The sequence below is a fragment of the Podarcis bocagei genome, assembly GCF_964188305.1.
Source record: "Podarcis bocagei genome assembly, chromosome: 7".
In the NCBI taxonomy this organism is placed as follows: domain Eukaryota; kingdom Metazoa; phylum Chordata; class Lepidosauria; order Squamata; family Lacertidae; genus Podarcis; species Podarcis bocagei.
In genome coordinates this window covers 62,220,208-62,247,372 of record NC_138132.1, presented here as the reverse complement: position 1 = coordinate 62,247,372, position 27,165 = coordinate 62,220,208, and the positions used below count along the sequence as shown (strand labels likewise).

The following is a 27,165-nucleotide window of genomic DNA, read 5'->3' as shown; positions in this document are numbered from 1 at the left end:
TTGTATAGTGAAGGTGTCCAACACACTTGTGTGTTGAGGGAATTTCACAGCTCAAGGAGCTACCACTCACACCCTTGAGTTTGATGAAGGTGGAGAAACTACCAAGAGGGCCCCCTGCTCTGATTGTAGCACCCAACAGAGCCTATAGCAAATTGTCTGCATATGTGAACTTATACATGGAAGAAATATCTGGGCACAGATGTTTAAGGAAGATCAAAAGCTCCCCACGCCCATTTTTATTTTTAAATCCATTTTGCAGTAATCACAAACGCTGCCAAATTTGGAAAAGTGTGAAGTTTGCAAAAAGTGCAAAATCGTGCAATACAATGATTTTACAGTAACCACTTATCAAAGCATCTAATCTCCTCCTGCGGAGCTTTTGCTTCTGCTGGTCTTACAGCGGCTGTTTTTCTTCTGCAATGCCTTTCTGTTGACTTTGGAAGGCCGAAGCTTTGGGTTTCATCGCTCCGTAGGCAAGGGAGCCTTGTTTTCCTGTCATTTGTGGCTGGAGCGCCTCCAACACTGTCACTGGGAAGCATACAACAAAGGATAGTTCTGAAACTGCACTCAGCTCTTTCTCTCTCAAACAAAACTGTGCCTTGTTACTTTCCTAGCTTTGAAGAACAGTCATGCCTCACCACTTCAGAAGAAAATATCCCAGAGCTGACTCCAGTCTGGTTTTGATAACTAAATGCATTTTAAGGTTGAGTTTCCAGAGTCAAGAAGTTCTATGTTTATAACATGGCCTTCCCCCCCTTTCATGTCTACCAGGGATGAAGAATCGGTGACTCTCAAGGCAGGGGCAATCCATCCCATTTCACTGCCAGAGGTGAAACAGGAAAGTGCTGCCGCCTTGCCAAGCCTCGCTTACCAGGATCACAGAGCTTTCAGTGAGACCTCGTGAGATTGTGCAGAGCTCAGTGAGGTCTTGTGAAAGCTTCGCAATATCCCACTAGAGTTCTGCAAGATTGTGTGAGATCTTGATGGAAGCTGCCACTGCACAACCTTGGCAGCAGCAGCAGAAGTGGGCGAGGTACCCTTTGGGGCATTGCCCATGGGATTCTGCTGCCCGAGGCGGGCTGCTTCACTCCCTTCTCATGTTTGGACTGGCCCTGCTGCCAGATGTTGGGAGGACTCCTGGTCACACCAATCCCAGCCAGGAAAGCCAAGTGTCATGAATGATGGAAGTCCAACAGTATCTTCAAGGCCAGATTCTCTGTCCCCCCTGATGTTGCGTTGATATACAAAGCCCTGAACAACTTGTGTCCAGGATGCCGTAAGGATCATCTGAGCCTCTATATCCCAGCTCGCTCACCGAGCTCATTTGGAGGAATCTTATTGGTTGTCCGCAGTGTTATAGAGGACCAACTGATCTAACCATTTAAGGTTGCAGGTCCCTTGGTGTCAAACACGCTTTCAACAGAGATGAGGTCTACATTCGCACCATTTAAAGAGCTGTGATGCCACTTTAAACAGCCATGGCTCCCCCCAAGGAATTATGGGAACGGTAGTGTTGTGATGGGTGTTGAGGGCCACCATATTCCCTGAGAAGAGGGACTGACTATTAAACCACTCTGGGAATTGTAGCTCTGTTAGGGGAATAGCTGTCAACGTTTCCCTTTTTTTAAGGGCAATTCCCTTATTCCAAATAGGATTCCTCGCAAGAAAAGGGAAAAAGTTGACAGCTATGGTTAGGGGCCTCCTAACAATTCTCAGCACCCTTAACAAACTACTTTCAATCAGCATTTAACAGGAAGCACTTAAGCTTTTGACCTAATTGTTTGTTAAACCTCAACTCTGTATGTGGCATATACAAAGAAGTATTTTTAATGCCCCTTCATGGATCACTGCCTTGCCGTGGCGAAGGGGCTTGAATCAACTCAGAGAAGCTATGAGCTATGCCGTGCAGGGCCACCCAAGATGGACAGATCAGAGTGGAGAGTTTTGACCAAACGTGATCCACCTGGAGGAGGAACTGGCAAGCCACTACAGTATCCCTGCCACGAAAACTCAGAGGACAAAGACAACAGGCATATGAGTTCCTGATGTGCTCTGGTCCATGGGGTCACGAAGAGTCGGACACGACTAAACAACTAAACAACAACAACAACATTTTTAATGCTGCACCCCCCACAAACCACAACACCATCTTTGTTTCATTCTTTTCTGTGGCCATTTTCCTGCGGCTTTGTCTGAATGTGAGTGTGAGCAGGTGAGATGAGTAATAAGGAGATGTCTCTGCCAAGCCACCCTTCCTGATCTTCATGCTGCAAAAGCCAACCACAATTTTTGTGTGGTGGGGCCCTTACAGCAAAGCAGTAGAGCGCTGTGAGGGAAAGGTTATTGCAGAGCACCTAGCACCTAATATAGGCAGCCTCATGCATTTTCGAAGCCATTTAATTGCATTAATAGAAATATATAAAATTATTTGGAAAATGTTGTCAATGTAGTGTAGTAGGTTAGTGTCAGACTAGAACATAGGAGACCAGGATTCAAACCCCCCAATCAGCCCTGAAGTTGACCGGGTGGACTTGGGCCAGTATCTGTCTCTCAGCCTAACCTACCTCACAGCTTCTGGACCAAGTGCAAGGGGAGTCCCATACAGAGCGCACTGCAGCAATCCAGCCTTGAAGCAACCAGTGCAGGAACCACTGTGTCCAAGCTTTCCCGGTCCAGAAATGGTTGTAGCTGTCGAACCAACTACAAGTAGGAACACTTTCTGTTTTCTATGGCTTTTTAGACTTCTAGAATGGAAGGCAGTCGAGGACTAGAATGCAGAAGCGTCTACTGTGGTGGCAAGAATGCAGACGTGTCGTGTTTTTGTGTTTTTTGGAGCAGAAACAGCAAAAATTCCCTCGGCGACACACTGAAATCTACACACACACACACACACACACACACACACACACACACACAGCTCAGCCCCGTGTTCTTCACTTGCAGCTCACCAGAACACAAGCTAAAAAGCAAGTTGGGGTGAGGGTGTGCAGTGAATACAATCCTCGTTCACTGTGGACAAAGAGTCACCTGGAACCTCTGCCATTAGAGATTTAGCAGGCACCTTCTGTGCCAACTTTTAAGCACCTGCTGAAAACTTTTCTGTTCCACCAGGCCTATTGCAGGTGGAATACATCCTTCCACAATGGTTCATTGATGTCTGTGTTTAACTTTTAAAATATGGTTTTTATTGTGTGGTTTTACTGCTGCAAACTGCATATATACATAATGCAGCGTCATGTGTGTGTGTGTACATACACACACACACACGACGCAGCGGTATACAAATATTTTTATGAATAAAATTTAGTTAAGAATAGCAGAGAGTTGTTCTGAGGCTGCGTATTCGCCTCACAGGCCTCCAATTCCAAGAGTGGTTTAACTATTAGTCCCTCTTCATGGAGAGCTCTGGGAGGGGAAAAGTGGTCTCCCAACAACCATCTCAACACCCTGAGCAAACTACAGCTCCCAGAACGCTTTGAAAGAAGAGTGTGGCGTCAAAGCACTTTATATGTATGGTGCCAATGTGCCTTTTGTGTCTCCTCTGTGGAGAACATGGCCGGTTTGTGTGAGAGTTCTTGGGAAGATTGCCTAGAATGGGGCCTAGATTCAAGCAACCAGCTTCCAGCTGTCTATATCCCTCACTTAGCTTAAGTACAATGCCTTGCAAAGCATCATGGGAACAACACTCCATAAACACACCATTGTTATTGCTATTTATTTGAGTCAAATGAGGGAGGAAAACAAGACAAAATAAGGTGTTTTTTTTTTTCCTTTTTAAATGCTCCTTAAAACCAGAAACATCTGTTTCGGTTATGGCTTTTGCTGGCCAATTTCTACACTGTTTTCCATGGGCGAGGGCAGGCGAGGTACTGTTTCAGCTGACACAGGACTTGGGGGAATGTAGTCAGTCGGAAAAGAATGAACTCCATGGAGGGGGTGGGGAGCAGGCCAAGCTCCTTCTCATTAATCTTCGCTTTTCCAGCTCTTTCTTTGCAACTTGGAAACATCCACCTAGCACCCGGAGAGTCCATTCAGTTCACAGCAGGCCGGACGGCATTTAAAATCAAAATCACATGGTCAGCTACTCATTTTGGACGGTTTTTCTTTTTAAGTGACAAAGTAGCCATGACTGTGGCTTCCTGCCATTAGTCCGTATCTTGAAGATTACACGCTCCATTAAATAGTGTGCATATCCTAATGGAAGCAGATTATAAAGGCAAAAAGCCTCCACCACAATCCAGTAATGGATTTAGGCACATATGGAAAATAGGGTGTTGAATTAGTTCTACACAGCTTTCAGTAGGTGGCCTTCGGTTCAGTTCAGACCAACGACCATCTGCAGGCAGAGCACGGGCTTTGCTACCAAACTGTAAAGCCAACTATGCGTAGGCTGCCCCTCCCAACAAATGTTACAAGAATTCCCATGGAATGGGCAGGAGAGCAACAGAGCAGGGTGGAGAACCTCTAGCTCACGGGCCTCTTTCAGCCCACCAGACTTCTCCAGCTGGCCCACAAGGTCGTTTCAGCCAAGCCCATGCCCTCCTCAGTCAAAAGGGGATTTGCAGGTACCGGCTATCCATTGATTGGCTGAGCCCTATGCAAAGCTCTGGGAAAGATGGCGCCTTGAAAGGGTCACCTGAAGACCCAACGATCAGCTGGCTGTCAGATCTTGAGAAGCCCTCTTCAAGGCGCTGCATAGCCTAGCCCTTTGGAAGGGGCTGGTGAAAAGGGCCACCTGACGTCATAGTGACCTCAAGGGATCCTCTACATCCACCTGTCAGATCTGGTGTGCAAGGGGTGGGGGAGGTAACAGTCTGGTCCACTGGCCAGATTTGGTTCTCAAGTCCTGATACAGAGCATCTACTTTGCACACAGAAGGTTCTTGGTTCAGTCCCCAGCATCTTCAGGTTAGCTTAGCATGCCCTCTGCCTGAAACCTTGGAAAGCCAGTGCCAGCTGGCACTGCCTTCCAGATGTAGCTGTACTGCAACTTCCATCAGTCGAAGTCATCGTAGACAATAACCAGAATTTATTTGTCGTCCAGCAACATCTGGAGATTTCTCCTGGTGTAGACAAAACTAATCTCATCTGAGCAAGTATGACTAGGCTGCAATATCTGCCCTCTGCGGCAATTTTTAATTCATTGCATTTTTACCCCATCTTTTTCTGCAAGGAGCTCAAGCTGGCGTACCTGGTTCTTCTCCCATTCCTCATTTAATCCCCACAACAACCCTGTGAGGCTGAGCGGCAGTGCCGGGCCCAAGGTCACCAAGTGAGCTTCACGGTCGAGTGAGGATTTCAACTCTGGCCTCTCCCAGGGCTTAGTCCATCACTCTAACCACTGCACCATACAGCATGCCATGGCAGTCAAACGAGGCCCTAGTGTTTTTGTGTTATTTTCCATCAGCATGCACTAATCTTCAAGAAGAGACCTGAAAATTGCATTACGGCAGTGTAGTATTAAATCAGAACTCTGTGCATCCATTAAAGGGAGAGAGAAAAGCCTGGTTAATTAACTTAAAAAGCTTGTTGACCAACAGCTCTGATGTAAACACATTGACCAATGAAAATAAAAACCCACAGATTAGAAAACGGTAAGTATAAAAATGCCAGTCAACATATTTGCTCCAAAAAAACCAGAGGAGTATAAAAAACAAGGTAAGTGAACAAGCTCACAACACTGTGGTTGACATTAAGGTCCAATATAACATTTGCTGTGGCAACCAAGTTGCTGCTGTCTAACGGTCGCCGACAGAAAAGAGTTAACCTACATTCTACTGGAGTAAGGAATGAGTTATTTTCTTTTAAATTAATGTTAACAAGGCTTCTCTGCTGTCAGTGACTGGTGTTGCATCAGGTGGGAGCAACTGTTAAGTGCAGAGTCTTCAAAAAACTTTGCAGGCGGAAACAACCGGAACCTTCCCCCACCTCCAGGAAAAGCCACACCACCACCTTTTGTCTACAAACTATTTTTAGCGTTTCACATATATAGTGTTTTCAGTTATTTGTATGATTTACTGCATGTGGAAAACATGAGAGTTGGTTGCAAAAGGCCTGTGCCTCCCACAAACAAAGCACTGTAACATTTGTCCCTCTTGTTGTTTTGAAAAATAAAAACATTAGTAATAAAAAATGGGGGCCAGGAAGCAAAGCCAAACTTTGTGTGTGTGTGTGTGTGTGTGTATACACATACTCGCACACACACACACACACACACACACAAGCCAGCACTCGTAATACAATACCACCGTTAAGAAGCCATCTGCTCACATGACAAAGCTGCTCCAAAAACCTTCATTTCGAAATGCGCATCTCCAAAACTTTTTCTGTTCATTTCAATCCCTACTCAGTCAAGAAGGTCCTACCCTCCTTCTGCATCAAGCAGATTCAAAAAACTGCATCCTTCTGTGAAGAGCCTAAAAAAAAGACTAGATTATTGATATACAATCATATTATAAGGCCTTGATTAATTTCTGCATGGTGCTGTCAGTTTAAAAACTGTGAAGGAGATCTTCCTCTGGTTTCATAACTTATGATTTATGGATCCAGAATTTGACTCCTGGGTGTAAGAAAGACAGAGACTACAAGATGGGGTGGGTGCTGTTCTGATGCCCAAGCCTGCAAAATGCCCAAGCTGAAAGTCAACATTTCAGGTGCCCCCAAATCTATCAAAGGGACCAAAACTTTCAGCAACGCTCAACACCTGATGTGTTGGGGGTCCAATTCAGCTCTGCCACATATGCCAATAAAAACAACTCGCTGTTAGGCCCTATCTGCACTATACATTTAAAGCAGTATCGTACCACTTTAAAAGTCATGGCTTTCCACAAAGAATCCTAGGAACTGTGATTTGTTCAGGGTGCAGAGACCTCTACAATTCCCAGAGTTCCCTGGGAAGAGGAACGGATTGTTCTGGAAACTGTAGCTCTGTGGACAGAATAAGGGGTCTCCTCACAACACTCAGCACACTTAACAAATGACAGCTCTCAGGATTCATGAAGGGAATCATAGGAAGCTTCCTGAATCAGACCATTGGGTCCACCTAGTTCAGAATGGTCTCCACTGACTGGCAGTGGCTTCCCAGAGTTTCAGACAGGAGACTCACCTAGCCCTAGATGGAGATGCTATTGGGGATTGAACCTGAGGCTTTCAGCACACAAGGCAGATGCTCTACCGCTGAGCTACAGCCCTTCCCCATAGCCATGACTACTTGAAGCGGAATGATGCTGCTTCAAATATATAGAGCAGGCCAGGCCTTAGAGGAGACAAGCAGGCTCTTGCACATTTTAGTTTGATTCAGTATCTTCTTCCTTAACCACAGAGGAGGAAAACACATGGGACCAAAAGACACGATGAAAGCTACTCCTCTGAAAAGTGCACTTTGGAAAGTATGTGTTCCCTGTACTCCTTGGAAATAAGTGTGTGGCCCCTGAAATTAACAAGGCCATGCAGGGGTCAGCTATGGAAAGATGACCAAGCTGTGTTGGACGTGTAAAACTCTGCCTCCGCTGACCACTGTTCCACTCTGTCCTCGTCGGACCTGTCGCTGTCATCTCCGCTGGAAGGCTCATAGCCAGCCAGAGGAGAATGGGCTGTCTTCGACTGTTCCTCGCTCTCCTTTTTCGCTGCCACCAGCTGTTTGTAGCAAAGGTTGCACACCCTTAAAGGCTTCGGGGACAGCCGGGGCATCAGGAACCTTTGCCGAGAGCAGTCTCCGCACACCACAAAGCCACACTTCCGACAGTGGTGCCTGCGCGTGAGAGTGGAGAACTTGGTTTGCGTGCAGCGCATGCAGATGTCGGTGGCCTTGTCTGGGATCCAGGGGGCGGCGTGTTCCGTGGGGGGCTGCTGGCCCATCTTGGACAGCAAATGGCGGATGCATTCCTCCAGGTGGCTGATCCATTCTTTCCTCTCGGTCAGGGAAGCGGCGGAAACGACGAAGGACTTCTTGGCCGTTTTGATCATCCAACGGTTCTTCATCTGCAGGGTATCCGGCAAAGTCTCCAGGGTGACTTCGTCAAGCGGTATGATGTGTTGGGAGCTGTACTTCCTCCTGTTGATCACAATGCTTCCATACACAAGGATGTCGTTGAACAGGAAGAAGATCCGCGGTTTGGCTTTCTTCCGGCATTCTTTGGTCAAAATCCCTTCGCCCAAGAGGACCCTTCCAGGTATGGCCAACGGCTGGCCAGATGCTCCAAAGCAGCTCTCCACAGTCGCAATGCGTTGGCTGTTGATCTCAGTGTTGGCCAGATGGTCTACCATCTTGACAGGTCACCTGGAAGCAAGGAAGGAAAACAGAAGCTGTGACTGCTGAATCTGAGACCAAAAGGATCAAGGAAGTGGGAGTAACACCCCTAAGAGGAAAGGTTGCGACAATCAGGGGTGTTTTTTTTTGTTTAGAGCAGAGTTTCCCACATTTGAGTCTCCAGCTGGACTACAATTCCTATCATCCCTGACCACTGATCCTGCTAGCTAGGGATGATGGGAGTTGTAGTCCAAGAACAGCTGGAGACCCAAGTTTGGGAAACGCTGTTTTGGAGAAAAGGCAAGCAAGAGACAACACGATCGAGGCATATAAAATGATGCAGGGTGTGGAGAAAGTGGACAGAGAAAAGCTGTTTCCCCCTTCTCATAATGTGAGAACTTGGGGACATCTAATGAAGCTGAATGTTGGAATATTCAGGACAGGCAAAAGAAACTTCTTCGCATGGTGTATAGCTAGGCTATAGAATTCACTACCACAAGAGGCAGTGATGGCCACCAACCTGGATGGCTTTAAAACATTATACAAAAGGAGGATATGGCTATAACTGGCTACTAAGCCCAATAGCTATGCTCTACCTTCACTGGCAGAGGCAGCTATGCTTCTGAATACCAGTTGCTGGAAACTGCAGAACTGGAATTATTATTATTATTATTATTATTATTATTATTATTATTATTACCCTGCCCATCTGGCTGGGTTTCCCCAGCCACTCTGGGCGGCTTCCAACAAAATATTAAAAATACACTAAAACATCAGACATTAAAAACTTCTCTAAACAGGGCTGCCTTCATATGTAGTTGTGCCTAGGTTCATTTGGCCACTGCCTATGCTTATGTATCTTCCCTCGTCAGTGCCATGACCTTATGCTCCCCCCACTTAACATCCCAGTAGCTGAATTCAAAATGTCAAGACTCTGGAAAGTGCCTTTGCCCATGTAATAAGACAAAACCAGAATTACTTGTCTACAGCAACCCCCATCATAATTCTATGCTTGCATGATCACATATGTACAAACACCTGATACCAAAACACCGAGTGAAACATGGTAATCAGTATCAGAAGGTACCATCCTTTCAGGACTATATGACTGCAGAATGTTTGTGTGTGTGTCTTACATGTTTGGACATTCCCACATGTCAAGGACACCACACACATAGAAATCTAGCATGTCAAGGAAGAAGACTCTAGTTTTCCCGTTATCCTAGTGGGAGAAAAAAAAATGCTTTCGAAAGGGAGAAGGATTCAAATGTGTCCCCCTAGCAGCAGTCTGAAGTGGTACAGTCTAGGAAGGATCATAGCTGCATGGTTTTGTGAATATCTCTGCAACATCTCTGCAAATGTTCATGAGCAGTGCAGGGTTCATGAGCAGTGCAACAGCTACACCACACAAGAGCTTTGTAGAGAGGAAACAACAGCAAGGGAGAAAGTGCTAGCAATGACAATTGTTTTAAAAACCGCTAGAATGATCATGTTGACAATGCAGTCTGTTAGATGTTGCTCAAGAATGTACCAGTCACTATTGATGGGAAGAGATTTCCCCTACATTTCTCAAGGAGGGCCCACAAAACTCAGTGAAACTGTGTTTGCATCAACATTCCCAGGAATTAAGCTAGGAGGCTTGTGTTACGTTTTGTGAAAGTTTCATGACTGTTCCAGAACTCCCTTATTCTTCCAGCCTGGAAAAAAACGAAACACCCACAATCTGTTATGCAATGATCTTGAGGACCACACTGCCCTTGCCACATTTGAACTCATTTCTTGTGAATGTCGATTTGGCTTGGATATCTATCAGGACATTTATATGACATATCTTGACTTGCGTGCCTAAACTGAGATGGGTGTATTGATGGTCATTGTATTATTAATGTGAGCTGGTGGTGGGGCAGTTGTTTCTTTTCACTTTGTTAAACTTTCTATAAAAATTAACTAAAATCGTATTTTGGTCCAACTGAACAGCCAAGCAGGGCCAAGAAACAAGAAGGAGCAAAAAAAGAAAGCCTAATCCAACTCAGGGGCTCGACACGAAGTCAGCCCCCATGGACCGCAACATGCTATAGGAAGGGACAGTGAATGTTGTTGGACTTCAACTCCCGTCATCCCCAGCCCAAATGGCCAATGGTCAGAGATGATGGGAGCTGTTCAGCAACACCTGAAGAGCCACAGGTCCCCCACCTCTCCCCTACAGGGAGAGAGAGAAAGTCAATTCCCCCCTGAAATGCTCCCCAATGCTCATGAGCCGCAGTGTGTGCTATAGGAGAAGGCAACCCCTGTCTATCCCAATCTAATTTCACTTGTGGAAATCTTCGCTTCCCAAGAACCATATGGCCTATACCCACCTGCCAATTTATTCCAAAGAAGGTTTATTGCATACCTCTTATGCAACAGCAGCCCATCCAGACAAGCCCAGCACATAAACTATGGAACTCCCTCCCACAGGAGGCGGTGGTGGCTGCCAACTTAGATGGCTTTCATAGAGGATTCAACAAATTCATGGAGGAGGAGAGGGCTATGGATGGCTACCAGCCATGACGACTATGCTCCACCTCCACAGCTGGAAGCAGCAGCACTGCTTCTGAATACCAGTTCCCAGAAAACAGCCAGAGGGGAGGGTGCTCTTGCACTTGAATCCTCCTTGTGGATTTCCCCACACGCATCTGGTTGGCCACTGTGAGAACAAGATGCTGGACTAGATGATCCAACAGCCAGTGTGGTGTAGTGGTTAAGAGCGGTAGACTCGTAATCTGGTGAACCGGGTTCACTTCCCTCCACATGCAGCTGCTGGGTGACCTTGGGCCAGTCACACTTCTCTGAAGTCTCTCAGCCCCACTCACCTCACAGAGTGTTTGTTGTGGGGGAGGAAGGGAAAAGAGAATGTTAGTCGCTTTGAGACTCCTTAGGGTAGTGATAAAGCGGGATATCGAATTCAAACTCTTCTTCTTAAGCCTACAAAAGTTACTAGCCCTCACACGACTACAGCCATGTTTTATTTCCCCAACAGCCTGCAAGAAGGAATCCGCGATGCCATGGGGCATCAGATGCAGATCCCTGAATTGCAGGGGGCTGGGCCACGTGATCCTCAGGATCCCTTCTGACTCTACAATTCTATGATTAAGAACCACTTTTATTTCACACAAAAAACGCCTTTTCACCTGGAGGCAATTTTGCGCTCATTGTAGGTGATTAGAAACAGCAGCGATTTATAAGTGCGCATAAGAGCTGTTCAGCTTAAGGACCATGGAAGCTTCTTCAGCATTTTTTTTTTAAAGAAAAGAAACAAATGCACTGCCGAGTTGCTTTGAGGATCAGTCTGTAATAGTGAAGGACCGACTGCCCCACCATCAGCCAGCGTGATCGTTTTATATTTAAAAGACAAAACTAAAAGCCACCACGGAGTCGCTTTGCTTCTGCTATTATGAACATAATGACTTTTGCACACTACAGAACAGGAGGGGAGGGAGAAGCATGAAAAGGAAAGAAAACTAAAAACTACAGTACCTCTGATCTCGGTGCCCATTTGAAGTGGGAACACACAGCAGAGATCGGCAAACTCCAATTATATATATAAAAAGGACCGTTGGAGCCAACCTTTCATAGCTATTAGCGAGAGGTTGTTTTCATGAGAGCTCTTGGCAGGAGGCCTCTAGTAACCTTTCATCACAGAATCCGCGGGGCTGATTAGTTTCACAGGACTCTTCTGTGGACTTCTGTCTTGTAATGCAAAACGTTCCCGAGCTTTGCACAGGGCGGCATTAATTGTACCCTTTGGTGGAGACCAAGGATGAAAAGCAAAAGGGTTCTTAGCAGGAAAGCTCTAAGCCACTTGGAACTCCACACCAGGGTGGCAATGAGGTGCAAACCTCCCTCTTTCTCTGTTCCATCAAAACCAACCTTTTCCCCATAAATGTAAAGAGCAGCTCTGCTGGGTCAGGCCAAGGGGTCACCTAATCCACTGGCCCCAGCCAGCCAGCCAGTGTTTGGAAAGCTTACACAGGCAACAGCTCTCCTCTCACGTGTTTTGTCACCTATAAGGAGCCAGTGTGGAGTAGAGGTTAGACTCAGCTCTGGACTAAGAACTTGAAGACTTCATGGGAGGCTTTTAAGCAGAAGCTGGACAGCTATCTGCCATGGATGCTTTCATTGCGATTCCTGCATTGCAGGCGGTGGGACTACTAGACGATCCTTGAGGTCCCTTCCAGCTCTACATTTCTATGGTTTTATGAGCATCAAACTCCCCACCCCACTCGGGTATGAAGCCCCACTGGGTGACAGTGGGCCAGTCTCTCTCCCTCTCTCTCTCCCCCCTCAGACTACCCTATCTTGCAGGGTTGTTGTGAGGATAAAACGGAAAGAACTGTGTATGCTACCCTGGGCTTCTTGGAGTATCAATGTATGAGGAGTGATGCACCCACTTGATCACCTCTTAATTATTTTATGGTAAGGAAGTGACCATCTCCACCCCCCACTCCGGAAGAGATTATGAAGGAAAGTTAATCCCTTTGACTTCACCCACTAAAAGCCCCTGGATTTAGTTATCTGTAATTCTCCTGGCTTAATCTACCATGGAGGGGATCTTTTCAGTGTTGGCCCCCTATATCTGTGGAACACTCTCCACAGGAAAACCCCATCATTATCAGTATTTAGGCACTAGGCACTTTTCATTGACTTTTGGCCTTTGGTAACCAAGCTGGCCCCTGCAGCAGGGTTCATATTTAGGTGGGCATGGGAAGGGCTTTCTTTAATATTATATCAGATGAACATTTCTGGTGTCTTCTATGATGCATTGGTTGGTGTGTTTTTTTTAAAAAAATCCTGCTGTATTGTTAAGTCACTTGGAGGCTTTTATTTTTGTAAAAAGGGGCAAATACATGTAGATGACAATAATAATAACATCTGTAGCTCCCAGGGTTCTTTAGAAGCCACAACAGCCAAATAGTTTCACAAGTAATAGTTTCACGAGTGACACAGGTGTAATATAACACGAAAATGAAACCATTGCAGAGCTCTTCAGAAGTGATTTGATCTCAAAGCCTGCAGCGACAGAAGTGATCCTGGTTAAGGAATCCACTGGGAGGCACCCAATAAATTCATGACTGTCCTACATTGTGCAATTTCTAGGGGAAAGAACTGGGTGAAAGGTAGAACTGAAGTGATTCACCCAGGAAAGGCGGCGGGATCAGTTCATGGATAACAGCAAAATGTGGAGAGGTTCTTGGCCTCCACAAAACAACCCACTGCCAGTTTCAAAGAAGAAGAAAAAAACCTGGAACAAATTCAATAACAAGGCTGGGAAATAATGCAGATGCAGAAAAGAACAAGATCGGAATGAGAGGAATCTGAACTCTGAAGCAAAACAATATTGTGACTCAGCAAATTTTCAGAGCAGACAGCTGACCAGTTCAGAGAGCAAGTTTAGCTCCTTCACACTGGCTTTTAGCAATCATTTGCAGCTGTTAGGTGATAGGCACAGTCTTTCCTCAAGGCTGCAGCTGTGATTTAAAGTTCCAAGAACCTTAGTTAACACACACACACACACACACACACACACACACACACACACACACACACGGGAAAACTGGGGATGGTATCCACTGCTAGCCCTACTCAGAGTAGGCCCATTGAAGTCAATGGACATGGCTAATTTCAGTGGGTCTACTTAGTTGGTAGTATGGCTTAGTTGGAGTCATGGGTCTTAACTGCTGCAGAGCACATCTTGAACCTCCTGCTGCCAAAGTTAAGCACTTTAATAGTACAATTCTGCTGCATGCTGACTTAAAGGTAACCCTACTGAGCTCAATGGGGCTAAAGTAAGCGTACAGCCTTATTACATGGATTTCTTTTTCTATTTTTTTTTATTTTTATTTTTAATAAACTTTATTACAAACGCATAGACTTACACGTACAAAGAAAAAAGTTGTATGATAAAGAAACACGAAACAAACAATAAGATAAAACACATACACCTAAAAGAAAAAAAAAGAAAAACACAACAAAGAAGAAAAATTCCAATCACACCCTTACACACATTTGACTTCCATTAGCCTCAGCTTTGGATTAAATATTCTACATAGATCTTCTGCAGTTATTTTCGTTTATCTTTACATGTCGTAGGAGTTAAACATCGTCTACTGTTAAATTATTAATTCCCAAGTTGGTCTCAAGGTAACTTAAGAATTTGGACCAGTCCTCTATCTTTTTAATGGGGTTATCCCGCCTAATATATTGTGTAAGTCTCGCCAATTCCAAGTATTGGTACAATTTCACCTGCCACTCTCTCATTGTTGGTATTTCGGGGGATTTCCATTTCTTTGCTATTAAAATCCTCGCAGCAGTGGTGGCGTACTGGAAGAAGGTCTGATCCGTCTTTTTTATTTCCTCCCCAATCACCCCTAAGAGGAACGCTTCCGGTTTCTTGGGAAAATTGTACTTCAAGATTTTCTTTAGCTCCTCGTAAATTTGTCCCCAGAAACCCTTCACTTCCTCACAGGTCCACCAAATATGGAGGAAAGTCCCCACCTTATCTTTGCACCTCCAGCAAGTGTTATCTGCTGTTCTATACATTCTCCCTAGTCTGGCCGGGGTCAGGTACCAACGGTACATCATCTTATATAGATTCTCACGTAAGTCAGCACACGCAGTAAATCTCATGCCTTTCTTCCACAAAGTTTGCCATTTGTCATAGCCTAACTCATATCCTAGATCTTTGTTCCATTTAATCATTACCTCTTTAATCAACTCTTCCTTATTTTCACTTTCCAACAGTTGCCTATACATTTTAGACAGTAGTTTGTTATTGCTCTCCATAATCTCCACTTGAAATCTAGATTTATTTTCTCCCATACCTATTCTCTTATGTTCCCTCCATAGTGCGTTAATTTGATGCAGGTGAAACCAGTCCTTAATTTTCTCTTTCAGTTCATCCTGCGGTCTTAGTTTCCACCCTTCTTCTGATTTGATTAGTAGATCCTCATACGTCCACCTTTTACCTATCATGTTTAGTTTCTTTATTTTGATGATGTCCACAGGTGAGAGCCACCAAGGGGTACTTTGTTCAATCACATTTTTCTTCCTGTTCCAAACTTCTAAAAGTGATCCTCTAACTATATGATTATAAAAACCTCTATGGACTTTATCTTTTTCCTGCCAGAGGTAGGCATGCCACCCAAATCTTAAATCAAATCCTTCCAGATCTAATAAATCAGTATCTTTCAGGGTGGCCCAATCTTTTATCCAAAGTAGGCATGCCGCCTCATAGTAAAGCCTTAGATTTGGTACACCAAAGCCCCCTCTTTCCCTGGAGTCCGTCAAATATTTGAGTTTCACCCTAGGTTTCTTCTCCTGCCAAATATATTTGGTCAAAGTCCTTTGCCAGTTTTTAAAGCAGGTGGTGCCTTTTATAACTGGTAGGTTCTGGAACAGGAATAACAGTCTCGGGAGGATACACATCTTAATCGATGCCATCCTCCCGGTCCAAGATAGATTCAGTCTGCGCCAGGTGTCCATATCTTTCTTAATTTCCTTCCACAATTTATTATAATTATCCTCTACCAAGTTAATATTCTTTGGAGATAACCAAATTCCCAAATATTTCACTTTATTTACTACTTTAATATCCACCTGTTGTTCCAACTGTGATCTCTCCTGTACTGTCAAGTTCTTTGTTAATATTTTGGTTTTTCCCCTATTTAGCTTGAATCCGGATAATTTACCGAACTCTTCCAAAAGTTCTATCGCTCTGCTAGTGCTTTCAATTGGGTTCTCTAAAAAAAGGACCAAATCGTCAGCGTAAGCCTTTAATTTGTATTCTTTCTCTCCAATTCTTAATCCCCTGATGTTCGGGGTCGCTCTTATTTTATTTGCGGCTGTTTCTAACACCAAAATAAACAGTAGAGGTGACAGAGGACAACCCTGCCTTGTACCTTTCATAATCGGGAAGTATTTAGTCAAATTATTATTAATAATCAGCCTAGCCTGCTGCTCTGTATAGATCGCCCTGATGCCCTTCAGATAGGGGCCCCCTATTCCCACCTTATCAAGATTTTGTAGCAGAAATTCCCAGGAAACACGGTCGAAAGCTTTTTCTGCATCCACAAAAATAAGGGCCGCTGGCACATCTGGTCTTGCCTCCAAATACTCCATAATATCTAATACATGCCGGACGTTATCCCTCAATTGCCTACCTGGGAGGAATCCCACTTGGTCTCTATGTATGTATCTATTTAATAATTTTTTAAGTCTACTTACCATGATATCTGCAAAAATCTTATAGTCACAGTTTAAGAGTGAAATTGGCCTATAATTTTTTAAATCTGTCTTTTCATTTTCAGTCTTGGGGATTAACGTAATATACGCCTCCTTCCAGGAGCTGGGTATCCTCCCCTCTTGAAGAGTATTATTTATTACCTCCGTTAAAGCCGGCGCTAACAAATCTACCAGTTTTTTATAGTATTTTGCAGGCAGACCGTCCGGACCAGGGGACTTCCCGTTCTTCATCTTATTAATAGCGTCCCTGACCTCTTTTACAGACACCACTTTGTTTAATTGTGTACAATCCTCTTCTGTAAAAAATTTTCTTTCTTCTTGGTCTAGATAGTTCTCTATTTCTGCACTGCTCTCTTCTCCTTTTTCATACAGCTTTTCAAAAAAAGTAACAAACCTGCTTTCAATTTCCTCTGGGTCTTCTATCACCCTCTCATCTACAATAAGTTTATTAATCGCATTTTGTTTCTTTCTTTTCCTAAGCTGCCATGCAAGTAGCTTCCCCATTTTATTAGCCGACTCGAAATATTTCTGTCTTGTAAATTTAATTTTCTGTTCTACCTCTTGATTCAAAATAGCTGAGTATTGGGACTGCAGCACCCTCACCGCTTGATTAGTCGTTTCATCTGTCGGATTTAGAGCCAGTTTCCTTTCATAGTCCCTCAATTGGGCCAAAATGCCTTCCTTCTTTTTCTCCCTTAACTTCTTTCTATAGCTATTTTGCTGTATTAAAAAGCCCCTTAGGACTGCCTTACCGGCATCCCATACCAACTCTGTTGGGGTGTCTCTATTCAAGTTTGTCTCCAGATACTCTCTCAAGGTTTTTTTGGCCATATCCAGCACTTCCTCATTCTCAAATAAATATTCATTCATCCTCCACCTGGGCTGCCCTTTCAATTCATTTTTAATTTCCAGGGTCAAGGGGCAGTGATCTGACAGGGTCCTGGGTAGTATCTCACATCTCTTAACTCTCCATACCATAGCCCTAGTCACCCATATCTGGTCAATCCTGCCCCAGCTCTGGTGGGGCTCTGAATAATGAGTGAACTGTTTGGTGGTGGGATTTCGGTGCCTCCAGATGTCAATTAGGTCTAAATTTTCCACTAACTCATTAAAGGAGTTAGGGAGCTTCCCCCTGTTTGCATTCCTCTGGTTCTCACTTCTATCCAGACTCGGTGTTGGAACCCCGTTCCAGTCTCCCAATAAAATTAACTTATAAGGTTCCAATTCCAGCAGCATGCTTTCAAGTTTTTCAAAGAACTCTGTTCTTTTTGTATTTGGTGCATATACCGACACTACATTAATTCTTTCCCCTCGAAAATTTAATTGAATACCTAGTATTCTACTTTCCTCGTCTTTACAAATTTGTATTGGTTCCCACCTTTCTTTGGCGTATATTACCACTCCTCTTTTTTTGTTTACATCCGAGTTTACAAATTCTACTCCCAGTTTTTTATTCACCAAAATATGTCTATGTCTCTTTGCGATGTGGGTTTCTTGAAAACAGATTACATCACATTTCTTATTTCTCAAAGCTTTTTGAATTTTATTCCTTTTAACTTTCTCATTCAACCCATTCACGTTCCATGATAAAAATTTTAAAGTGTCCAGTGTTGTCTTAGTTCTCCAACTACTTTACCTCAAATCAAAACTCAAGTTAAAATCTGGCGCCTTTGTTTCCTAGGAGCCCTTCCTCTTCAACCGCCCCTTCTCCCACTGCGGCTTCTTCATCTTCGTCTCCTGAGTTTAACCCCCTCTCTCCTTGGTCTTTCGCGCTCCCCTCCCTCTCCTCTTCCTTTTCCCGACCATTCCCTTTCACCTCTTCCTTGTTTCGCACTCTATACTCTGTCCTTCCCAGCTCTTTTTCATATCTTCTCAAAAACTTCTCTGTTTCCTGTATGTCCGTTAACTTGAATTTCTTATCTTTATAGAAGAAAGTAATCCCCTCAGGGAACTCCCACCTAAATTGTATTCCGTTTCTCTTTAAGACAGCAACCACTTGTCTGTAGCCCTCTCTTTTTCTTAATAATCTAATTGGAATCTCTTTGTAAATAATAATGGGCCTGCCTTCGATTCTGAGTTTGTTACGATAACTCGTCCTTAGAATTAGATTTCTCATTTCTAAGGAGTTGAATATCACCAGACAGTCTCCCAAAAATTTGTTAATTTTTAGATGTTGTGGTCTAGACATTCTAAATGCATTATCTATCGTTAAAGCTATCTCTTCTTCTTCCAAACCCAGCCATTTAGAGAGCTCCTTAATCATTTTCTTTCTAACATCCTCATTTCTTTCTTCTGCCACACCTCTAAATTTTAAGTGAAGCTGTTTTTGTCGCATGTCAGCCATGGCGAGATTGTCCCAAATCTTGTCCTGTGCTTTATTTAATTCACCCAACTCTTCCCTCATCCTCCCTGTTTCTTTTTTCTGTTCCCTCATTTCTTTCTGTAATTTCTTGTTAGACTCCTCAATTATCTTAGATTTTACTGACAAGTCTTGAATTTTGGATGAGAGCTCTCCTACTGCCTCTTCTATTTTTTTGTCAATCAGGTCTTGCATATCCCCTAGCTTATTTTCCATATATGTTTCATTTTGTTTAAATTCTTCCTTTATTTTAATCCATAAACTATCTAGATCTTTAATCTCCTCTTGACGCGATGTCTTTCTTTCCCCTGGAGTCCCGCCCACTTTCTTTAAGTCCTTCCCTTCCTTCCCCATCATTATTTATAACACTCCCCCTTTCTTCACCGTTAATTTCTTCTTATAGTCCTTTTTTGTTCTGTAGTCCTAGCCTTTCCTCCTTTCCTCTCAAAGAGCGCCCACCGGGGTAATGTATATTATATCTGGTCTAACTACGTCATATACCCATACAAACACATATAAACCCCGGGAGGGCAGCAGTTCCACGGTATGCTCTTTAAAAACCCTGGGGAAGGTATCAGTCCGAAGGCATCAGTTAGTCCGCTCCGGGCCTTGACTTTTTCTTTTACTTCTCTCAGTCCTCCCCAAATCCTTTACCTACCCTCACCTGCGTCACACCCAGCACCCAGGAAGAGGGTGGAGGGGGAAGAAGGGTGAAGGGCAGAGGGAGGATGGGGTGGCTCTTAGACACGTAGTTGTCCTACACCGCTTCTTGTCCAATACATTCAAATTTAGTCCTAATTAGTTTACACCCAACACTTCAGGAACTTCAGGAAATTCCAACACTTCAGGAACTTCAGGCACTTTAAGCACTTTACGCACTATAGTCTCCTCTCACCAAGAGGTTGCAGTCCCGGTGGTGGTCACCGTTGCAGTCCCGGTTGCAGTCTAGGGTCCCGCTCAGAGTCACATTCCCCCTCTTCAGCCCCTCACAGCTCAGGCCCAGTCGTAAAAAGGGCTCTGTACAGTTGGTTTACTCCGTGTCCAGCTTCCTCCGCCGAAAGCCAGCTGCTTAAAATAGCGACCTGGCCAGCTGTTAGCGTCACTGCATGGGGCGTCTTTAATGAACCTCAGGCCGCAAACCGGATATCGGGCCCCTGCCGCACCTCCCTTGGCGTGTTCTCACCAACCTTTTTCTAAATAAATATCCTTAAGGGAAGTGGGTAGCGTTGGAGAATCAAGGAGATTCGGCGACGTAGCCGAGGCGAAGCCTCTCCGGAGGGCTTGAAAAAGCGTTAGTCACAGTCTATGCCCCAGAATTGGCGTTATACTTGTTTAATAAAATCATTGAAAATCATTGTAGTCCGTATTTATTATCAGTTCGGCTCTAACTCACTCAGTCAGACTATTCACTAACCTCCTCACTCCTGCGACTCCCCTTCTGCGCCATCTTGCCTCCGCTGCCGAGGAAAATCCCGAGAGTAAGCAAACAAAAGAAAACCTGGGCGTCTCCTAGCTTCGCGTCAGCTGCGCGCTTAAATAGTAAGCACTTCAAACAGAAAAAAACCTTTTCACACGCTGGAGACCCCGTTCTTATCTCCAAGGGGTTCCAACGCTGTTCGCAGTCGAAGCTCTGGGCGTTTCGCTGTGGAATCGGCACTTCCCAATTTGCGCTGGCGGTCGCCGTTCTCTCGTACTCTCTCTGTCCTTCCCAGAGGAGGTAGGTCGACCGCGTCCACGCTGCAGGTGGCCTCTCCCCCAAGGGTTTTCCCCCCTGAGGTTTCGGGGTACGCTGCGCCCTTGCGTCTTCCCCCACGTTCCCACAGCGCCCAGAAAGCCGAGAGCTGGCTTTCTGTGCTTCCTCACTGCTCGCGTCCGGAACCGGAAGTCCGAAACTTATGATTCTATAGCCTCTCCATTATTTGTCTTTTCTAGCATTCATTCCAGTCTTCGCATCGCCAGAACAAATTATCCTCAGTAATCTGTTTCCGGTCATGAAGCCTAGATCCACTTAGCAGTCACCATGCCTTGGCCACAATAAGTTACAATTAATTACATATGCATACTAATTGCATCCGTTTCTTATTACATGGATTTCAATGGGGCGGGGATTCAAACAACTTTGCTTCCATGGGCCGCTATCCTGTCACATGGAACAAAAACTTTTGAAATGCTTGAAGAGTAAAACATACCTTCTTGTCGCAAGAACTGAACACAAAATATTTGGTCGTTTTAGCAAAATTGGGAGCATTCTTCCCACTGATAGCTGTTACTCTTAGGACATGGGAAGGTGCACAGTCTCCTAGTGTTCATCCCAGTAATGTTAGGGAAGGGCCGTAGCTCAGTGGCAGAGCATATGCTTTGAATGCAGAAGGTCCCAGGTTCAATCCCTGGCATATCCAGGCAGTGCAAGTTCCCTGCCTGAAACCCTGGGGAACTGCTGCCTATCAGTGCAGACAGTACTGAGATAGATGGTTCAATGGTTTGATTCAGTATAAGGTAGCTTCCTATATTTTAGGATACACCATTCCAACTGGGCATGCTCAATGGCCATGAAACGCTGCCTTGACTGCTGATGGAGAGGAAGACAGGGAATGGAGATGGTTGGTATGCTGAACAGAGCATACTCCGTGCTGCAACATTTTGATGCAGGTCTCACTTGTAGAAACTAGTGGAGACACTACTTCCAAAGAAAGGGCGGCCAGGCATTGGTTTATAGAGATCTAGTGACTCAAGAAGCGAAGACCTGACACAAACATTTCTTGTGCTGCAGTTGAGACAATGACTAATAGCATCTGATGTTGGCCACCTTTGGGGAGAGTAAACTGTTGCCTGGGATGCCACTGGTTTCAGAAGAAACTCCGTGGAAGTTGCACAGGACTGAAACAGAGTCGTGCTTGGGAGGGTGAGCCTGACAGGCTGGTTGCAAAGCCCTCAAACAGTTACCCCACTGGTGCCCATCTGCTTACAGCAAATGCGAGCAGGCTGTCTCCAGACCTCCTGCCTCATGATTGCACAGATTTTAGAGGCTGGGGCTGTGGCACAAAACCTTCTCTGTCTGTGGCCCAAGCCCTCTGGAGCCATTTTCCTAGTGAGATCCATCTGTGTCAAATGCTGTTGTTGTTCCGAAAACCCTGATTGGTGGCTAATTGTTTATTTTTAAAAAGAGTGAGCACTGACTCACTCCCACATGAGCAGAGACAGAGACCAGAGTATCAACTGGTTGCATTGCTGTGCTTATCTTCACCCACCTTTGATCTCTGCAGACTAAGCTTTATATTTCCTGGCCAATTTGGCCAGCGTTCAGTACCATTCTTCCTCCACCACTATGCCAAGGAAAACAAAACACACCTGACAAAGTGGATTCTCAAGTCCATGAGAAACACCTGCCACAACAAATCTTCATTTTCAGCAGCAACAGAAGGCTCTGATTATTATGCTGCCTCCATCCTCCTCTCCTCTCCACCCAGCCTCAACTCTGCTAGGGTTGGTTTAGCCTAGAGAAAAGAAGATGGGGGGGGGAGAGGAAAAGGGGTCCATAAGAACACCAGAAGAACCTTCTGGTTCATGCCAATGGCCCATCTAGTCCAGCATCCTGTTCTCCCAGTGGCTAACCGGATGCCTGTGGGAAACCAGCAAGCAGGATTGGAGCACATGAGCTCTCTCCCCTCCTGTGGCTTCCAGCAACTGGTATTCAGAAGCATTGCTGCTTCCACTTGCGCAGGCAGATCATAGCCACCGATAGCCCTCTCCTCCATGAGTTTGTCTCAATTCTCTTTTAAAGCCACCCAAATTGGTGGCCATCACTGTCTCCTGTGGGATCGAGTTCCTTAATTTAACTATGTGCTGCGTGACCAAGTCCTTTATTTCATTGGTCCTGAATCATCCAACATGCAGCTTCATTCGATGTCCAAAAGTTCCAGTGTTATGAGAAAGGGAAGAAAAACCTCACTCTATCCACTTTCTCCATGCCATGCATAATTTTATAAAATTCTATCATGCTGCCTCTTGCAAGCCTTTGCTCTTCAGCTGAAAAGTCCCCAAATGCTGCAACCTGTCTTCATAGGGAACTCGCTCCTTCCCCTTGATCATTTTGGCTGCCCTTTTCTGAACCTTTTCCAACTTTGCCCAATCCTCTTTTAAAGCCATTGTGGTCCCTGTCATTTACCTGCCTCCAATCTCACTTGTGGGGTGGGTGACGGTGAAGTCCCTCTTGCTTTAGTAGGCTGGGGGAAAGGGTGACAGATGAAATATAGGAAGCAGAGGGGACAGTGTCAGCAGCCAGCTATAAATGCATGGTTATAGGTAGAGTTGCCACCTACGGGTCAAGACCCAGGAGTGCTACAGAATGAGAAACAAGGTCAAGCAGGCCCTGTGTAGAAGTTCCTTATCATGACACCAACAGAGAGGGCTTTACCGTCATGCTACAGTGAGAGCAAATAATGTAGAGTTGCGTCAAGATCCTCAGCTGTTTCACTCGCCTCACCTCCTTTTCAGAGTCTCCTGCTGTTGACTCACATTTGACAGTCACCTGGCTGTTTCGACACTGACAGGAGCACTTCTTGGTTTCACTGTTTCTTAACGCACCAGCTACATGCTTTGAAGGATTCCTGCCATCGCCACTAAATACACACCCAAACCTAAGAGAGCTGGGCTGTGGAAGCTTCCATATGCTGCTGCTGCTGCTGGGACTACCACTCCCATTAACCGTGACCTTTGGCCAGGCTGGATGGAGCTCAGGGGAGGTGGAGTTCATCAACATCTGGAAAGTCACAAGTTCTACACACACACACACACACACACACACACCACTCCACCTTACAGAATCTCATCCCCTTCCTATAATCTGGCAGCTGTCCCTGCCATCACACTTAAATAAATAAATAAATAAATAAATAATTTAAAAACAAAGTAAGAACCACCATCATCATTATGGATGATAATAATATTAATTTCATTTATAAATCGCTTCCCATGAGGCATGCCGAAGAGATCATTTAGGTGCATTTCAAGTACATTCTTGAAAGAAGAAAAGCGTCACTTTATGTATATTTCGACTGCCAGCGGACACAGAGAGTTGGCGTGATGGAAGTTTGAAAGCCGTTCCCACGGGCGGAAATAGCATTTTAAAAGAGCCCCTTTCTGATTACAACAGCGCACTGGCTCTTCGCTCTCAGGTCCGGCGCCGGCACCGCAACAGTTTTGCAAAGTATGTGGAACTTTAAAGGATCGGTGAATTCCAAGCGCCGTAGAAAGACGCTAAAGTACACAGACCCTTCGCACAGACCCCACCCCCATGCAGCGCTTCTCTCCCGCCTACGGTCGTGCAAGGCGGAGAGCGCGGTCGAGCCAAGAGACATGAATGTACCTCCTCGTGACTTTTCCTGGTTCCTGTCCCAACCGGGTCCCCGGGTCCGTCGATTCCGCCAAGAGACGCCTGGGATCCTCTCGCAGCAGAAAGTGCAATTCCAAAGATTTCCCTCGTTTTTAATCCAGAAGGGACTCCCAGAAGGCTCTAGGTTGAGGCTGCAACGTTACCCTTCCCTGGAAGCAAGTCCCATTGAATTTAATGGAGCCTACTTCTAAGTAGGCGACTTGCGCCTGCAAAATCTCACCCTACTTTTTTCTTTCTTTCCCTTTTCGCACCCGCGGCTGCGTAAAAAATGAATGAAACAACAACAGCAAAGTATCTCTGGAACGCTCAGAGTCCCCAACATTCCATTCTCCCCTCTTTCCGTAAGTGTCACGAGCCAATCAACAGGCCGCCTCCGAAGCAGGACCGTCCGGTTCTGGGACGCTCAGTCTCAGCATTCCACGCGTAGCCACGCCCCCGAAAACAACGGCGGCCAATCAGATGGCGCAGTCGGAGTCTGCCGAGTTTGGCTGGGCGGGTGAAAAAGAGAGGGGGGGAACAAGAAGAAAAGAGGGGAAGGAAGAAAAAAGAACAAGGGTGACTTAAAGCGGCGGGGCGGTGCATGGAAACTTTGCATTCTGCTAGTAACGGAAAATCGAAGAATCATAGAATTTTAGAGTTGGGAGGAACCTCAAGGGTCACCTAGTCCAACCCCCTGCAGTGCAGGAGTCACAACTAAAGCATCCACGACAGATTTAAGCTCTGTTTAAAAACTTGCAGTGAAAGAGACTCCAGCACCTTCCAAGGGAATCCATTCCACTGTCAAACAGCTCTTACCTTCAGTAAATGCTTTCTAATGGTTGAAACCTCCTTTCTTGTAACTTGAAGCCATTGGTTTGGGTCCTACCCTCCGGAGCAGAAGAAAACAACTTGCTTCATCTTCCACGTGACAGCCCTTTAGATGTTTGAAGATGGCTATCATATCTCGCCTCAGTCATCTCTTCTTCAGGCTAAACATATTCAGCTCCCTCAACCTTTCCTCATAAGGCTTGGTTTCCAGACCCTTGAACATCTTGTTGACCCTCGATTGCACACATTCCAGCTTGCCAATGCCCTTCTTAAATTGCGGTGCCCAGAACTGTGCACATGACTCCAGGTGTGGTCTGACAAAGGCAGAATAGAATGATACTATCACTTCCTTTGATCTGGACACTATACTTCTGTTGATGTCCAGATCGAGGGAAATAATAGTACCTTTGTCAGACCCTATCTGGAGAGTAACAGATGCTGACATATCCTCCCTGGGAAGGAATCTAGGAAGGGAGGAAATAGATAGGAAGGGAGTGGGAAAGCCACCTGGGAGCAGATGGTGTCTTAGAGCCAGTGCAGAGCCTGGGAAGACTTTGGCCAAAACCAACTTCCCAGTCAACAGCTGTGTATTTGGAGCAGAGCCCATCCACCCCTAGCCAGCAATAGTCAGAGATGAGCATTATAGCATTTGGAGGGCTGTAGATGTAGTAAAACACACACCTTTTGAGTGATCAGATTGCTGTGAGAGGAAGTATTTTGTGGTAACAAACCAGCTTCTCTCCAGGAACAAGAGGAGACCAATTCTGCATTTTTTTGTGGCAGAGGCAAACTGTGCACAGAAGCTAGTGGGGAAGGGCCGTGGCTCAGCAATAGAGCATTTCCTTTGCATTCAGAAGGTCCCAGGTACAATCGTCAGCATCTCCAGGTAGGGCTGGGGTGTCCCCTACCTGAAAGCTAGAGAGCTTCTGCCAGCCCGTGCAGACAATACTGAGCTAGATTGACCCCAGAGTCTGACTCGGCATGAGGAAACTTTCTGTATTCCTATGACTGGCTGGTGCTTATGAAGGCACAAACCTACTCCCCCACCCAGCAGTCATCTGGGTATCTATCTATCTATCTATCATCTATCTATCTATCTATCTATCTATCTATCTATCTATCTAATCTATCTATCTATCTATCTATCTATCTATCATCTATCTATCTATCTATCTATCTATATCTATCTATCTATCTATCTATCTATCTATCTATCTATCTATCTATCTATCATCTATCTATCTATATATCTATCTATCATCTAATCCAGTGTTTCCCAACCACTGTTCCGCGGCACACTAGTGTGCCGCGAGATGTTGCCTGGTGTGCCGCGAGATGTTGCCTGGAGGGAGGCGGGCGAGTCGGGCGGCGAGAGGCGGGGCGGCGGCGGCGAGGAGAGGCCGCCCAGTGCGGGGCTCTCGCCGTCTGCCTGCCTGGCTGCCTGCGAGCTCGGTGGGCAGCGCCTCCGTCCGCAGCGCCCGCCTCGCGGCTCTCATTCCCTGCCCCTGCCAAAGCTCACCCAGCCAAGCCGCTTTCTCCTTCCTGCCTCGCTTTGCTGCCTCCTCCCCCCCCACCCCCAAAGCTTGGAGGTTCCCCGGCAAGGGGGAGGGAAAAAAATTGAAACTTACACTTTCGTGCGTCCCTCCCGGCGTGACGCTGCGCGCTGACGTCACGGGGCTGTAATGGTGGTGTGCCTTGAGATTTTTTTCATCAAACAAGTGTGCCTTTGCCCAAAAAAGGTTGGGAAACACTGATCTTATCTATCTATCTATCTATCTATCTGTCTATCTATCATCTAATCTATCATCTAGCTATCTATCTTTCAATCAATCATCTTTAAAAGGTAGGCAGTGGGCAAACTTTCAATTTAATAAACTCAATAAATTCAATAGGCATATTATTATTATTATTATTATTATTATTATTATTATTATTAAAAACAATATTCCCAAGCATGGGGAAGAAGTTGCAAGACCAGCTACTGAAGCACTGTTTGATTTGCTGGCAATTAAGCCTATTAAAGGCGGGAAGAACCAGATTTGCCCTTTGGGAGAAAAGACTCATGGCAAGTCTTTTTATT

The 27,165-nt window shown here is 45.3% G+C and overlaps 2 protein-coding genes across 4 annotated transcripts in view; one reads left to right on the top strand and one right to left on the bottom strand.

Moving 5' to 3' along the window:
- The window catches only part of LOC308590908 (uncharacterized protein F13E9.13, mitochondrial-like), a 546,161-nt gene that overhangs the window by 126,634 nt on the left and 392,362 nt on the right, over nt 1–27,165 (top strand). The window lies entirely within an intron of this gene.
- Nucleotides 203–25,412, bottom strand: PLEKHF1 (pleckstrin homology and FYVE domain containing 1). Of its 3 annotated transcripts, XM_081202830.1 has the most exons (5): nt 25,074–25,409; nt 24,252–24,766; nt 6,203–8,277; nt 2,906–6,156; nt 203–2,873 (listed from the first exon to the last, which is right to left on the bottom strand). In XM_081202830.1, exon 3 carries the CDS (start codon nt 8,262–8,264, stop codon nt 7,455–7,457), a length of 810 nt encoding a protein of 269 aa, XP_081058956.1. In that variant the 5' UTR covers nt 8,265–8,277; nt 24,252–24,766; nt 25,074–25,409; the 3' UTR covers nt 203–2,873; nt 2,906–6,156; nt 6,203–7,454. The 3 variants fall into 3 exon arrangements, with proteins under 3 accessions (XP_081058956.1, XP_081058955.1, XP_081058957.1); XM_081202829.1 differs by having other exon boundaries at nt 2,906–8,277; XM_081202831.1 differs by lacking the exon at nt 24,252–24,766 and having other exon boundaries at nt 2,906–8,277; nt 25,074–25,412.